This window comes from Embiotoca jacksoni, unplaced genomic scaffold (genome assembly GCF_022577435.1).
Source record: "Embiotoca jacksoni isolate LCO1_2020_lvr unplaced genomic scaffold, fEmbJac1.0.p SCAF_66, whole genome shotgun sequence".
Classification (NCBI taxonomy): Eukaryota; Metazoa; Chordata; class Actinopteri; family Embiotocidae; genus Embiotoca; species Embiotoca jacksoni.
The window spans coordinates 1,604,841-1,621,251 of NW_027185421.1; the positions used below are offsets into that span (position 1 = coordinate 1,604,841).

Below are 16,411 nucleotides of genomic sequence, written 5' to 3' on the forward strand. Positions count from 1 at the left end.
AGTCAAACGGCGAGGGGAATGTGTCACCGGCCGATCGGCAGCGGGCTGACGGAGATCAGGAAGGTGGGGAAGGAAAAGGCCACAGAGATATGAAGCCTTTATTTCCCAGGTCTGTGAAAAGAACGGTTTGTTTTAGAGTTTGTGAGTCACTTATTAGATGACCTCTGATCGGGAAAACCTGGAAACAATCTGCCGACGGGGATAAATCATGTCTACAGTTTACATATATCAGTGTCCTTGAGGTCAGCACTGAAGGTGATTTCTTTCTTTCAGAGGAGATTCTCCTCATTATCCTTCAGGGAAATTTGGCAGCTGGTCAATCACATGTATGTCCTTCACTCTGTTCACCCACACTGGCAGGTTCCCTTTTATATCAGGTCTTGGTTATCTCTTGTATGAGAGGAGATCACAACACGACCATAAAGACACGGAAAATGATCACAACAGCAAAAGGATGACCACAAAGACACAAGAAACCACAGAAAAAAAAGAAGGAAATTCAGCATAAAGAGACCAAAAAAACCTCCAATAAAGAAGCAGAATGACCATAAAGAGACTTAAAATGACCACAAGATGTAAAACCTCCAATAAAGAAGCCACATGATCACAAAAAGACAGAAAACCACTAAAATGACCAAAAAGAGAAGCAAAACCTCAAGAAAAGGAGTAAAAGGACCACAAGAAAGATAAAATGACTTCATCTCACATCTTAAATATTTCTCAAGGTTAAACTCTCCTGAACTGTGTTTGTGTTTCCATACGAAGACGTCTTGCCCAACAGCAGAAGGTTGTGGAGTGACGAGTGTGTATTCGCCCACATGGTCTCCAACACGCTTCACAGCTGATTCAAGTCCTCATACCAAAGTGTTCATGTGAGTCGTGTTGTTTTCCTCCAGAAGTTAGTTTAGATTTGTATTTTGCTGTAACACGAAGAGAACGAACGTCTTACGGACGCGTTCTGGAGCCGATGCGGATCGTTGGTTTGAGCTTCCTGTGCAGGCTGAGCTCAGCGGATACCAACGGCCTCATCCGGTGAATCTTATGAATAATCGAGAGGTGGCGGGTGAGACAGCAGGAGGAACTGTAAACACGTAATGTGTGTGTGTGTGTGTGTGTGTGTGTAATGTGGGTGCTTATGATGTTGGTGACAATGACATCATCCAGTAGCATCTTGTGGTCGGTTTGTGTTTGCATGCTGGAATGAAACAGTCGAAGAGGTGAGATTTCACAAACAACGCACACAAACAAACACACACACACACACACACACACACACACACACACACACACACACACACACACACACACACACACACACACACACACACACACACTCTGCCCCCATCAGGCTGCAGGGGTCAGAGTGGATATACGTAAGGTCACAGTGACCTTTGACCCCCGACATCTAATCTGTTCATCCTTGAGTCCCAGTGAACATATGATCCAAGTTTAAGGACATTTCCTGGAGGATTTTCTGAGACGTACGAACCAACGACACAGTAACACCTTCGGAGGTGGAGGGACACCAAACCAACCATAACCAACACAATATACACACAAAGGAGCAAAATCATAACAAACGCAAGAACCGAATACAAAAAGACACGAAACAACCAAAGAGAAATTACAAATGACCACAAAGACACAAAAACTGAATACAAAAAGGGACAAAATAACCCGACACAGAGAATAACCAGAGAAAGATGCAAAAAAAAAATCATCACAAAGAGACACAAAATGACCACAAACAGATTAACAATGACCACAAACAGAGAAAGAACCACAACAAAAAAGAAAGAAAGAAACACAAAATGACTTCTGGGATGCAAAATGATCGTAAAAAGACTCCAAACAAGCAGCCGTTGATCCACAAGGACCAGAAACAGACAGGAAATGACTCCAAAGTTAGAAGATTTAAAGCTGTTCATTGTTTCATGTTCAATAAACAAATGACTCATTCGTAATGTTCTGTTTTATTTAAAAGGACTTTAAAAGTTCCTCTTTAAAACTCCGCTGTTGACAAAACCAGCAGAAACTGAACGAAGCCCACGTGGGGAAGTCGTCAGATGGAAACAGATCGGCGGACGTTCGAATCCCGTCTGAAAAGCAACAAAGTAAAAAAGGGAACGCGGCGAAGGAGAAGTGTAAAAAACCGGTTTGTCGAGAGGTTTGAACGAGTTGCATCACCGCCCGGTTCTGAAACAGAAAGCTGAGAGCTGCCAAGTTTTCTCTTTTCAAACCGAGCTGGATTTCACACATGAACAGTGTTATGGAAATAAAATGAAAAAATAAAAAACCCGGAAAAAGGAAAAAAAATCCTCAATATTTGACATCTGAGAATTTATTACTTCTTGTTTCCGGTTTCAGTTTTTAATTCTTTTCCTTGTTGTCATCTTGTTTTGTTGTTGTTGTTGTTTTTAAACCTCCATGACATAAAAATAAATAATATTCAGTTCAAAATAATCATCATGTTTACATTTCAGGTGTTTGTGCTGAAAGATGAACGTTAAAAACACTTTTGAACTGCTGTTTTTCTGATTGTTATTCGATCATCGTGTTGTTAAGACTCGTCAGAGTTCACTTGTTTTGTTTTAACGGTTTATTTTGTGAAGCACTTTGTAACTGAAGTTTAGAAAAGTGCTGTACAAATGAAGTTTATTATTATTATTATTATTATTTAACTACATTATAAGTGTGTTAGAAAAGAGCGCTCGTGGCCCGGCGGGGGTTGAAGGTAAAGTGTAAATGAACATCTGGCGAAAAGGTGGGTTGTTTATCTGTAAACATCTGGTTTAACCTCAGCAGCTGCAGACATGCCGTAGTATGACTCTGGTGTTTGTGCACAAATGTGTGTGAGTGTGTGTGTGTGTGTGTGTGTTGTGTGTGTGAGTGTGTGTGTGTGTTGTGTGTGTGTGTGTGTTGTGTGTGTGAGTGTGTGTGTGTTGTGTGTGTGTGTGAGTGTGTGTGTGTGTGTGTGTTGTGTGTGTGAGTGTGTGTGTGTGTTGTGTGTGTGTGAGAGTGTGTGTTGTGTGTGTGTGAGTGTGAGTGTGTTGTGTGTGTGTGTGTTGTGTGTGTGTTGTGTGTGTGTGTGAGTGTGTGTGAGTGTGTGTGTGTGTGTGTTGTGTGTGTGTGTGTGTGTGTGTGTGTGTGTGTGTGTGTGTGTGTGTGTGTGTGTGTGTTGTGTGTGTGTGTGTGTGTGTGTGTGTGTGTGTGTGTGTGTGTGTGTGTTGTGTGTGTGTGTGTGTGTGTGTGTGTTGTGAGTGTGTTGTGTGTGTGTGTGTTGTGAGTGTGTTGTGTGTGAGTGTGTGTGTGTGTGTTGTGTGTGTGTGTGTTGTGTGTGTGTGTGTTGTGTGTGTGTGTGTGTGTGTGTGTGTGTGTGTGTGTGTGTGTGTGTGTGTGTGATTTTTCTAAAAACCCATAAAACTTGGCCACCGACCGCGTTCCCATCCTGAAACCACGACTCCCGACGTGTTCTGCGTTCCACTGAGCGGTGTGTTGTGTTTCCCTCTCGCCGCTCTGCTGCTGCTCGTTCTCCACTTACAGTGACATCACTGGAGTTTCCCTTCTGCAGGAGCCGCTGCCGCTGCATAAATACTACGAGCTCTCTGGGCAGGAGTTCATTCTGACACCAAAACACAGAAGTCTGAGCACCAGAAGCACCTGAGGAACCTTTTTAAATTTCAGCTGCTGGATTCCTCTCGGCGACGGCATGGTGGCGTACACGGGTGCTCCGGGGGACGTGGAGGTCGGGGCGGAGGGCGGGACGGTGGTCCTGGTCCAGAAGAAGCCCTCCGGCGGGTGGATGTGGAAGACCTGCGGGTCCCTGCTGCTCGTGGCTCTTTGCGTCGGCGGCGTCCTGCTGTTCGCTGTGAAGTGGAGCGAGAGGCCCGAGGCGACGGTGAGGACGCTCTCTGAACTCTTATCTTCTGAAACCTCCTGTGGTGCACGACCAGCTCGTCAAACCGCTGCTTCTTCTCTCCTTGCAGACACAAGCGGGTGAGACGGAGGCGCTAACCGAGAACGACGCGGCCGAGAAAGCAGGTGATGACATGCAGGAGGAGGTTTTGAAGGGCTGTTTAAATCTCGGTGGATTATTTGTGAACTCTCGTGTCTGTCGCTCTCCTCAGATCCCCACGACACGCTGAGGCGGATCAGCAGCCGAGCCAAGGCGGCCATCCATCTGGAAGGTGAGTCAGCGCCCGCCTCGGTCCTCGGTCCTCGGTGACCTCATGATCTCGCCTTAAAAACAGCCTTTCTTCCTCTGATGTCTGTAGCTTCTCTTTTCTCAACACAATAAGGAAGTCTTTGCAGCGGTTGTTCATTGACTTCAGTCAATGTTTCTCGTTCCCTCCGCGGCTCTGACTCTTTCTCCCGTTTGTTTTTTTCTCAGGCAGCTACGAGGACGACGAGAGTCCGAGCAGCGAGCTGGAGTGGAGGAACGGTCGGGACCAGGCGTTCGCTCAGGGCGGCCTGCGGCTGGAGAACAACCAGATCGTCATCCCGAAGACGGGCCCGTACTTCGTCTACAGCCAGGCGTCCTTCAGGACGTCCTGCGGCGTCGCGGCGGACGGCGGCGAGCGAGCCGAGAGGCAGCGAAGGCCCCTCAGCCACCGGATCTGGCGCTACACGGACGTCTTCGGGAGCAACGTGTCCCTGATGAGCGCCATGAGGACGGCGTGCCAGAACGCGGCGCAGGACGACGGCCTCCGGGCCGGGCAGGCCTGGTACAACGCCATCTACCTCGGCGCCGTCTTCCACCTCCACAAAGGAGACCGGCTGCGGACGGAGACCAACCAGCTGCCGGAGCTGGACACCAACGAGGGCAAAACCTTCTTCGGCGCCTTCGCACTTTAAAACCACTCCTGCTTTTACATTTTATTTTTATATTTTTTTTATTCATCCTCATGGTGATGTACAAATCTTTAAATCTCAATGGAGATAAAAACTTTAAAAGACTTTTTTTTTTAATAACTATAAACTGTAACAGTTTGCGACATTATTTCTATTCTAGGCACTTTTATGTTTTGACTTTGTTTTGACTTTATTGAAGCTGACCTGAGATTGTAGTCGACCGGACTTCCTCTGATGTATCAGGTGACGACACGACACGGCTCTACACCGGAGAGTCTCCACTTCCTGTTGCAGGCTGCGTGTATTTATTTTGTATTTATTTTGTATTTATATCAGTGGGATGTAGTGTTAAATGATGATATTTATATGATATTAAAAATGTTAAAAAAAAAATATAAATATAAAGGAGGAAACTCATTTCATTGCAAACAAGAGATTTTATAGCTGAGTTGGCAAACAGCTCCAACCAGCCAAGACCACACACACACACACACACACACACACACACACACACACACACACACACACAGACACACACACACACACACACACACACACACACACACACACACTGTACTTGGCAGAAGTTGCTGTGAAATTCCTCCACAGCCAGCAAATACTTCCTTTGTTAGATCACAAGTGGAGGGGAATTTCCTGCTTTTTTTTTTCTTTTATTTTCTGGGCGTCTTGCTGAATGCTGTGTCAGGTGGAGGCCCACAGAAGCCTCAAACCCAGAGCGGGTTTTCCCCGCCAACATCCCCCCCCCCCCCACTCTCTTCCTCCTCCTCCACCAACCCCTCCCCTCCATTACCACATACTTCATCTTCAGTCAGCTGGAGAGACTCTGGGAGAAGCTCTGTGTGTGTGTGTGTGTGTGTGTGTGTGTGTGTGTGTGTGTGTGTGTGTGTGTGTGTGTGTGTGTGTGTGTGTGTGTGTCTGTGTGTGTGTGTGTGTGTGTGTGTGTGTGTGTGTGTGTGTGTCTGTGTGTGTGTGTGTGTGTGTGTGTGTGTGTGTGTGTGTCTGTGTGTGTGTGTGTGTGGGGGGGGATCATGGGACAGCGGCACACAGCTGGTTCCGTCACGGCATCATCGGCTAAAAATAAACAACAATTAAAAAAACAACACAAAAAGCGGAAGCACTCGAGAGCAATTTGTCTACTTTTGTTTCACTTGCCAGCCAGAAACATCCACTTATCGTCACGGTAACGAGGCTCCACACCGGGCTTCGCTGCTGCTGAGGTCTTCTTCTCTGAGGTCTTCTTCTCTGAGGTCTTCTTCTCTGAGGTCTTCTTCTCTGAAGTCTCCTCGCAGGTCGACCTTGATGTAAAAAATAAATAAATATATATATAAAAGCTTCACTCACAAATACAAACTAAAAAAAAAAAGGGTCCAAAAAGCTACAAATAAACGGTGACATCTAGTGGACAAAGTAAACAAACTGTTGACACTGAAACACACAAATACGCAGTGAAAAAAAAACAATTACTTTATTTATGGTAGCCATATATTTTGCATACACATACTCTGAAATATATTAACATTGAAGATCTTAGATATAGTGAATACAAATATCCCCAAATCCATGTATATTATTATGTATGTGCATGATAATAGAACATCTCCTAAATAATTTCTGGATTCTTATGTTACACCATCTGATCCGGGCGATGCACAGTTAATAAATATGGCCTATTTCATTCAATCTGCGTTGGCTGTGACCGACCGCCTCCGAACCCTGAGCTGAAAACGTGTTCCCAATAACAGCAACGTAAAAGTGGAGCAATTGTTGGCTTTAAAGTGCACGCTGAGATACATATAGATATTATTAGAAAATATTATTCACGTAGTGTTTGTTTTACCTGCTGATAGAGCTGTTCAGGCGTCATTGCTTTATAAAATCTGGAAAATAGCTCATGAATGAAATAGTACATCCAGATTAACTGCAGAATAAATACACGGTACTTTATATCCTTCTTCGATATTTTCTTTTACAATTTATCCAACGGCAACAAAAGACAACAAAAAACAACAACATCATTCCCGATTGTCTGTGGGAAAACATAAAATAATAAAAAAACGCTTACAGGAATGACGTGGAACAGATTCACATGTATAAAAACTGTGCTTTCTTTCAGTACGTACAGAAGTAGCCGTCGCAGACGACCCTCGTCTCCCCGCCGTGGAAATATAAAGTTGCTTTTGATTTTCAGAAGGCGGAAACTTTTTATTCTGGCAAGTTGGAATTTGACGTCTTTAAGACCGTATTTAAAAGATGGACGACGTGTCGCCACTTCCTGCCACTGTGCAAACTAAAAAAAAGCGCTACCATCGTGCATGATGGCCACGCCCATTCTCAAGATATTCTGGCTTCACTTTTTTTGAGCCAAACTAAAAAAAAAAAATCAAAAATAGTTTCTTCCCAAATATGGTTCCTGTCATATTAAGATCTTATTATGTTGACGTTTGTTCAACTAATCAGTTTGTTATTGATTCGTTTTGTTCTGCTATAAACAGGGTGTATGTCATTTTGATTGACAGGAGGGAGGCAATTTCAAGAAAAATACTGTTCAATAATCACTCAACTGTCAACTGTCTGCTCGGTGCGTCGCTCTGATGGCGGTGTGAAGCTGTGGCAGACTGATGATCTGCTGGTTCGACCTGCACAGGTTGAGTGCACCTTATCTTTTATTTTGAAGGAGTTCCACACAACTTTTTGACGTATGTAGTCGTCTTTGCATGTTTCAGCTGATGCTGTTCAGAACCTGTTGTTTAATGGCGGTTAACGCCACCTACTGACAGAAGGAACGCATTACAACCAGGTGCTGGTAAAAACACAGCCCAAACTCGACCACACCCCTCTTTGAACTTCCTGTGAGCCCACCGCCGCTGCCATTTTTTGAAGCTACATTTCATAACAAACGCTTAATTTCGATGTCGTCGCACTTAGCCACGCCCACTGGTCTCTGATTGGTCGGCCCCTTCGGAGTGGCTGAGTGAACCTTAATGTGAAACCGACTGTAGTCACAGTAAAGACTGAAGCTGTGACGGACTAGCGTGGCCCCGCCTACCTTCTGCCCACAGTTTCAGGGCCAACCAATCAGAGACCAGTGGGCGTGGCTAAGCGCAACAACATCGAGGTTAACTGTTTGTTTTGAAATGTAGCTCCAACGATGTGGTGGGCTACAGGAAGTCCAACGAGGGGTGTGGTCGAGTTTGGGTTGGCAGGAGGCGGGACTTCGATACAACGTCTTCGGTGTAAGATGGCAGCGTTCAGTTCTGCCGTGTTTCCGTGCCGACGCCGTCTCCGATACAGTCTGCGGTTATCGACTACAAAATGCTGAAGTCGCCGATATCTGCGAGACGCATTAATATGCAGAAGGAGGGATGGTGTTCGGTGGCTACCGCTGGTACTACGCTGCTAAATGAATACAACACAAATCTCCAAAAATACATTGTAAAACATTTTCTCAAATCTATCAAAATTGTCCTTTCTCATCTGCAGGCTCTTCTCGTTTCCTTCTCGTTTCCTCCTCGTTTCCTCCTCGTTTCCTCCTCGTTTCCTCGTGGCTCCACTATTCATGACGTTCACACATACCGGTGAAGGACTGGGTTATTAAAATGTAGTACTGTACTGGAATACAGACATCCATACATGCTGAGCTCCGCCGGCCCGTCTAAGTTATGGCTATTTAATAATGCACGTTATCTTGTTTGGAGTTGTTCCGCTCCGCAGAGGAAGAAGAAAAACTGTACATTGCTTCGTCCCCTTATTTTTTTTTTTTTTAAATGTTTCCAGTTTTTCACGACTCTCCTGAAAAGTAAAAAAACTAAAACAAATAATAGAACAACACCTCCATGACAGAAACAGATCAAATAGTACAGAGCAATATAAACCACTATTGGATGAAGTAAACGAACTCCAGAGACGGAAATTGTGGAGACGAAATCGCAAAGACACGAAAACACAAAACGTTTCCTGTCGAGAGCCTCGACGACGCGGCGCCTCCACAACAGAACCGGTGAGGAATGATTGAAGAGATCCTTTGTTCACTTGGTCTCAGGGAGGGAAAAACAAGAAGAGAGAGACCTGGAGTGCTGCTTGTCACAGGTGTGCTTGTTGCCGTGCCGACCTGCCGCCGGTGCCGTGAACACGGTGCGATGGAAGCTGTGAGGACGGTTGTGTTTTTTACCGGCGCCACGAAGCTGCCGAGTGTTCTGAAGCGGTGCCGCGACACCGCGGTGCTCTTCGCCCACACAAGTGAAAGTCACAGTGTCTCGTTGTGTGTTTTTGTGTGACCCCTCCCACTTCCCCTCCTGTGTGTGTGTGTGTGTGTGTGTGTGTGTGTGTGTGTGTGTGTGTGTGTGTGTGTGTGTGCACCATGCGTCTGTCTGACCCCGCCTCTGACTCCGCCCCCTCCTCCGCGACACGCCTACTTGTACAGCAGTGGGATCTGGCTGTTGTGACAGTGGTTGCGGCTCATCTTGCTTTCCGCCGGGTAGAGGTTGGACGAGTTGGAGAAGGACGGCGGCAGGGCGTGATTGTCCATGGCGGGGTTGGGATAGCCGGGCGGGGGCAGCAGGGACTTGGGGTCCGGCTGGCCGGAGGGCGGCGGGGCGTTGTGGTTCTGGTTCTGGCCCGAGGAGGGTCGGCGGCGGTTGCGTAGAGCCTGTCGCTCGGCCAGCTGGTTGCGGAGCGCCGAAACCCTCTCTTCTTTCTACAAACACGAGGAGGACGAGGAGGAGGTGTCAGCCAATCAGCATTCAGCAGCGTGTAGCAGGTTTATAATAACAATAATAATGATAAACTTTATTTTTTTAAAGCACTTTTCTAAACTTCAGTTACAAAGTGCTTCGCATAAAATAAGCCATTAAAACGAAACACCGAATAAATCAGCAAATGCTCTCCAATGAAAGTTTTCAGATGTGGAGGTTTATATAAGTGATTTAAAACTAATAAACTCATTTGAAATGCATCAGAACAAGAAACTATTTTAATATCTGATTAACTGGTTTGGAAACATTTGCAAGTTTCATTTTAAGACGTCATCACAGAGTTCGCATGTCAACAAACTGATAAAACCGCTCAGCGCGTTGAAGACAATCGTAGCTTCGTAGGAACAGACTATCGATCGAACCTCGTATCGTTCATGCAGATCCCTGAAATCTGTAAAAAAAAATTATTTCTTCGTTTTGCTTTCAGTCAGCCTCAAAACCTCAACTTTTAAAATGATTCTAAAAAACCCTGAAGTGTGTGTTTAATGTAGTTCACCTCCTGGATGATCTTCTGCAGCTCCCGGTTCTCCCTCTCCAGCTGCCGGGACTTCTCCTCGTCGTTGTTGTTGGTGGACGAGCCCGTCTTCAGCGTGTCCTGCTGCTCCGACTGCCACTCGCCGCGGGTGATGAGGCGCCGCATCTGCAAAAACCCAACAGGAAGAGAGTCGGGAAAAAGAAGACAAAAAAATCGGACCAAAAAAAAAAAAATCGGCTAAAAGTTTCAAATATTTTCCCCCGTTTCTAAAGTGAATTTAGAGCGTCGATGCTTTTATTTTGGCGAGATCTCTCCGTCTCCCAGAAATAGCCGAGAGACTCAAACAGCGGTGATGACGGTGTGATTTCCTCTCTAACGAGGTTTGGATGTCTGTGGGCGGCTCCGTCTGCACCACCCGGCTCCCTCTGCACCACCCCACCCGGCTCCGTCTGCACCACCCGGCTCCCTCTGCACCACACGGCTCCCTCTGCACCACACGGCTCCCTCTGCACCACCCCACCCGGCTCCGTCTGCACCACCCGGCTCCGCTGCTATTTATTCCACACAAGAAAAACTGAAGCTTGTTGCTGCCAGATGAAGGAAAAAAAAAAATAATCTCCCACTTTGTTTTGTGCCGGAGGATTTATTTCATCTAAACGTTTTAAAGCAGCTATAAATGTAAAATTAAATTTAAAAAAAAGTTAAAGTTTGACAGATTCAAAGCTCTCGTAAATGACGAAGAGATGAGTCCGTTTATTAACTTCACATTTGCTCAGTGGGCGCCGATTAACGCTCGTTAGGTTGATCTGATTTAACTGAAGTATTTTCTTCCTACTGTCTGAAGAGTTTTTCATATTAAAGGGACGTTTTTTTTTTTTAGACCCACGGGTGCTCAGACAGAGTAAATATATTTGGAGGGTGGACGGGAAAACGACAACTAAATCAATCTGCAAGCAGTAAAAACAGCCGTATTACTGCATCGAAGCTGTCGGACTGAGCGGCGGCGGGAGGAGCCGTGCGACCTTTTGATTTGACTGTAACGTGAGTGCGAGAGCAGCTTTCTTAGTCGGACGAGTCGGAGCACCTTGGGAACAAACAGCACCACCAGAGTGATGTAGGCCGAGAAGACGACCGCCAGAGCTGCGAAGGCGAAGGAGGCGTCCTGCTGCGACGACAGAATCATGGTCACCGGAGCCGTGATGAGGCACAACACCTGCAGGAAGCAGAGACAGGAGGGTTAACGTAAAGACAGCGGATCAGGAGAGCGTCTGGCTGTCGTTCCGGGGGAAGGACTCCCGTGTGACAACAGCATTAAAAAGTCATGACGGAAGCAGCGGCAATCACCGCGCTGTCATCTCATCGGGGGCGAAGACGAAGGAGGTCCCTTAACTAGCGACATAAAACTGAAATGGGAGCATCGTCACGGCGACATTAGACGAGCTGCGTTCAAAGAGCTCGTAAATAACGACGAGATGAGTCCGTTTATTAACTTGGCGACCGCTCGGTGCGCGCCGATAAACGCTCGTTACATTTACAATATAAAAACATTCAGTGCAGAGCAGGAGGAGACTTCACATATTTATACATTCAAATGATGGAGACAAATAACAACAAAATACAGGCGACAACAATCACAGCGAAACCAGTAAAGTCAGTATAAGAGCACAAAGACGTGGTGATGGATTCAGTACTTTAGAAAACAGCAGGCCATCCCATAATGTGGTACGGGCAGAGTAGGAATGAACCTGTGAATTTTACTTTAAAGTAAACTGTTCAGGATTATTTTCTCCCTTCGTGTATATTTTACAAATTAAAAAACACATTTGAAAAGCAAGAATATGATGAATGGTGAGAATGTGGAGTATAAATTAGATCATAATACCGAGTCTCCAGACTAACGCAGGAAAAACCTCCGTTAAAAACTTCGGATCCAAACAGAATTTCTCTCTGCAGCAGTTAAAGTGACAGAAAATGCTTTTTACATCAATTCCAAAGTTGCTGCGTGACAGGAGAGTCAGGTTCGGTCTAAAGTGGCCGCCGACCGTAATGGCTGCTATCTGGGTGTAAAGTGCGTCCTCGGTGTCTCGGATGATTCACTCGCTATTAACGGCCGTTTGTCAGACCCCCTCCCCCCTCTCTGATCCCCCACCCCCATTTTCCAACCTACTCCTGCAATAACGGATCCATACAGAAGCACCCAGCTCACCGAGCACAGACGTCTCCATGTAAATGTGCAGCACTTACACGCTCGAGCTGCATCAGACTGCAGTTTATTCTGTATTTTATTTAACTTTCTTCTTTTTCACAAAGACCCGTTGACTTTTGCAAAAGACACCTGCAGCATGAGAATCGTTCCATCATCACAGTTGAGCTGACTGGGTTATAAAAAAAAAATTAAAAAAAATTAAAACCTGTTTCTGTCTTTTTACAATTCATTTTACAAACATCAAGTCGACATTTATATCCTGAAGTCAGAAAGATTTTCTTATTGGATTTATGAGGATCAATGTAACCAGGTGAAAATAAAAACCTTGATTCTCATCACAGACTGGATATAAAAGAGTTCGTAACTTCCGGGTCTGTGAAATGGTTCCGATCCAGAAGTGTCTTCAGCTGCAATACCAGCGAGTGCCACTAGAGGTCGGCTCCAAAAAGCCTCCGGCTCCATAGACTCCCATTCAACTTCTCTCATCAAATCCAAAGTGAATAAAATGTGTCCATCAGTTATCTCGGTGTTGTTAGCTAAAGTCACTCCTTCTTATTAGTTTTCTGGAGGTCCATCTGAAAATAATCCCTCATTCATTAGAAAAGAAGATTCAAGAAGACCTGTTTTTGGGGGCGTGTCTGTTTGATTGACAGGCCTGTGGTGCAGTCAGGTTACAGCTATCGGTGGGCGGGACGTAGTATCGTCAGGTTTCCAATCAGATCGGTCAGATCCACCGCTGGCTCCTCCCCCAGCTCGTCCAAATATGGTCACTTCCTGCTCCAAACCGCTCCGAACTAGCAAGATGGTGACGGACAGAATCTGAACTGGAGGATTCATAACGTTCACAAACCAACGATGACATCACTGCTGGTTGATGACATCACTGATGGTTGATGACATCACTGATGGTTGCCACTCGATAGAATACACCACAGAAGCATCAAGTTATCTGTGACGTTAACCTTCTTAAATTCCCCCCAAGCAGCGACCTGTGAATTTGCTGTTTTCAAGCCTCCACCGTGGCCATCTTGTTTTTTTGTATGCAGAATTGACCATATTTGGACAAGCTGGAAGCCTAACTGCACCACAGGCCTGTCAATCAAACCAAACACGCCCCCAAGAATACCGTTTTTTACTTCCAATATTTAATGAATGCTGGAATTATTTTCAGATTTACCGCCAGAACACGGATCAGAAGGAGTTTATCTAACGACACCATGATGACTCGTGGAAATGATGATGGGTTTGTCCTGTTTCTGTACTCACGGCCACGTTGTAAATAGCCATTCCCACGGCCCGGTGGTCATTGATCTTCTCCGTGGAGACGGACTTGGTCTCGTACGCCAGGAAAATGCCCAGCAGCAGCAGCAGACCCTTGTAGCCATAAACCACACCTGAAGGAAGGACGCAGGTAGAACAGAGAGGAAGTTATTTACACATGGAAAACAAATCAGGCAAAACAAAATGAAAGCAGCCGGGTTCTGTCCGAGGTTTCTTCCTGTCAAAGGGAAATTTTCCTTCCCACTGTCGGAAGTGTTTTTTGCTCCTAAACACACCTCATTTTCAGACGAGTGCTCAGACGGGGTGAATATATTCGGACGCTGGACGGGAACATGACAACTAATTCAATCTGAAACTAGTAAAGACAGCTGTACTGCGTTTAGTGCTGCTTTTCACAGATGAATGATTTATTGATTTTAAACCTATGAGAGTTGTGCAGAAAGAAAGAAAAAAAGAAGCCAAAACTGTCAATGCAATGAATATTATGCAGGAAAAAAGGTTGAATGTGTAGAAACGACAAAGGAGAACGAATTTAACGGAGGAAAGAAAAGAAAAGAAATCTGTGACTGAGTGAGTTGGACGCTTCTTTACTGTCCATTGTCTCTTTACGCCGCCTGATATTAAAGCACCGTCTTTTCTTCTCAGAGAAACGATCCGCTGTGGGGCAATGGCCCAGTTTGTGACCCACATTATTTGAATTTCAGCACCATTATACTTTTATAAGAGCTGCCACGCGATGAAAGACAGCAGAGGGAGGAGGGGGTAGGGGGGGGGGGGGGGGCTGTGAAATGAGACATGTTTAATTCACAATGAATGGCCGCCGTGACATGTGTGTCTGTCTGTGTGTGTGTGTGTGTGTGTTGTGTGTGTGTGTGTGTGTGTGTGTGTGTGTGTGTGTGTGTGTGTGTGTCTCTGTGTGTGTGTGTGTGTGTGTGTGTGTGTGTGTGTGTGTGTGTGTGTGTGTTTGTGTGTGTGTGTGTGTGTGTGTGTGTGTGTGTGTGTGTGTGTGTGTGTCTGTGTGTGTGTGTGTGTGTGTGTGTGTGTCTGTGTGTGTGTGTGTGTTTGTGTGTGTGTGTGTGTGTGTGTGTCTCTGTGTGTGTGTGTGTGTGTGTGTGTGTGTGTGTGTGTGTGTGTGTGTGTGTGTGTGTGTTTGTGTGTGTGTGTGTGTGTGTGTGTGTGTGTGTGTGTGTGTGTGTGTGTCTGTGTGTGTGTGTGTGTGTGTGTGTGTGTCTGTGTGTGTGTGTGTGTGTGTGTGTGTGTGTCTGTGTGTGTGTGTGTGTTTGTGTGTGTGTGTGTGTGTGTGTGTCTCTGTGTGTGTGTTTGTGTGTGTGTGTGTGTGTGTGTGTGTGTGTGTGTGTGTGTGTGTGTGTGTGTCTCTGTGTGTGTGTGTTTGTGTGCAGCAGAGATATAAAAAGCCGGAGCAGAGCAGAGAGCAGCGGCGGGTGGACGGACGGACGGACGGACGGACGGACGGATACCGAGCCACGTGTTCATCTTCTCCGAGCTGCAGTGCTCCAGCAGCGGCTGGATCAGGACGTCCAGGTCTTCCTTCGGGGCCTCTCTGGTGAACTTCTGCTCAGATGAAGGAGAAAGCAGAGATAATAGGAAACGATGAGGCAGCAGCAGAACACTGGAGAGAGAAAAATGCAGCGGAAGCCCCTCCCCCTCCCCCCGACAGGTAAACAGGTCCCTCCAGCACGTCGGATATAGATGACTGATTTTACAGGATATCGGATATCCGATAAATATGAAACATGGCTGTTTAAAAACTCTTACGAGGTCGGGCCGTGCGGATCTGTTCATCTCCTGTGTGTTCATGGTCAGGATACGATGTTTACGTGACAACATCGGCGACACCACAATTTATAATCTGGAGACTTTCCCGTTATCTCAGCACGTCATTTACACCAAAGTCCCTCCGGGAAATTGCGGTACAGAATTATTAACGCAAAACTGTCTGCAAAATTCGTGAAAAAAACATCGTGAACAAGAAGCTCTGACATCATAAAGTCGCCTTTCAAAATAAAACGGACTCAACAAAACTAAGTGTTCATTTCCAACCAGCGAGCCCCCCCGCCCCCCTCCCAACACCACCCCTGTCTCTCACCATCAAAACAAACTAACTGCAACAACAGGAAGTGACGGGGTTTGTGGGAAATGTGGTCTTATGATGTAATGAGTTTTCTTCATGTCCAGCTGTAAGAGACTGAACTTTGTTTTAGTGTTGAATGTCTGTTCTGGAAAGATCCGTCACTTTTAGACTCTTTTTTTTTTTTTTTTTTTTTTTTTTTTTTTATCAACATTCATCTTTTTTTTGTTGTTGCAATTTTTACTAATTTCTGCCATTTTACCAGAAAAAAAGTCACTTAAAACACCAAAATCTTTGAAACAATCTACCGTAAAATAATACTTTTTTTTAGCACAACAATCACCAAAAAAACTTAAACCCTGGAGGGACTGGTTTATGATTATATTTTTTACTTGACAAGCCATTTCTGGTAACGCCACACCTGCACATATATCCTGATACGATGTTTACACGCCACAGTTTCCCCGTTTCTATCCAGCTCGTGTTCCCAGGTTGCTGTGCAGTAATGCAGGAGCAGAAAAGATGACGAAGACAGCAAGAATACAGTTTCTAATCAATATTTTCCCGTCAGTAATAAAATGCATGCGAACGTTTTCATTTTATGAAAAAAGCTTTGCAGCACATTTGAGCTCTCAGCTGTTAAAAAAAAAAAAAAAAAGCTCTTAAAACTCTTCAAAAACAGTAAATCTAACGTCAGAAACAAGACTTTAAATGAACTATAACATTTCTCTGCACAG

At 45.4% G+C, this 16,411-nt stretch overlaps 2 protein-coding genes across 2 annotated transcripts in view; one reads left to right on the plus strand and one right to left on the minus strand.

The window, feature by feature from the left end:
- Positions 1-3,642: 3,642 nt before the first annotated feature.
- Positions 3,643-5,203, plus strand: tnfb (tumor necrosis factor b (TNF superfamily, member 2)). The gene is made up of 4 exons (XM_069175317.1): positions 3,643-3,898; positions 3,987-4,041; positions 4,128-4,187; positions 4,391-5,203. Exons 1-4 carry the CDS (start codon positions 3,710-3,712, stop codon positions 4,852-4,854), a joined length of 768 nt encoding a protein of 255 aa, XP_069031418.1. The 5' UTR covers positions 3,643-3,709; the 3' UTR covers positions 4,855-5,203.
- A 1,115-nt stretch (positions 5,204-6,318) lies between these two features.
- Positions 6,319-16,411, minus strand: part of gabbr1a (gamma-aminobutyric acid (GABA) B receptor, 1a) — a 63,606-nt gene continuing 53,513 nt past the window's right edge. Inside the window, 5 exon segments of the mRNA XM_069175298.1 lie at positions 6,319-9,565; positions 10,120-10,263; positions 11,183-11,311; positions 13,571-13,698; positions 15,064-15,157. Of these exon segments, the coding sequence (XP_069031399.1) occupies positions 9,281-9,565; positions 10,120-10,263; positions 11,183-11,311; positions 13,571-13,698; positions 15,064-15,157 (780 nt within the window). The 3' untranslated portion in view covers positions 6,319-9,280.

Excerpts from the sequence above, each read along its gene's own strand:
- tnfb (XM_069175317.1), top strand. The coding sequence starts at position 3,710 with ATGGTGGCGTACACGGGTGCTCCGGGGGACGTGGAGGTCGGGGCGGAG. Across the intron at positions 3,899-3,986 it reads GCGAGAGGCCCGAGGCGACG|ACACAAGCGGGTGAGACGGA; the intron begins GTGAGGACGCTC and ends CTCTCCTTGCAG. Across the intron at positions 4,042-4,127 it reads CGACGCGGCCGAGAAAGCAG|ATCCCCACGACACGCTGAGG; the intron begins GTGATGACATGC and ends CGCTCTCCTCAG.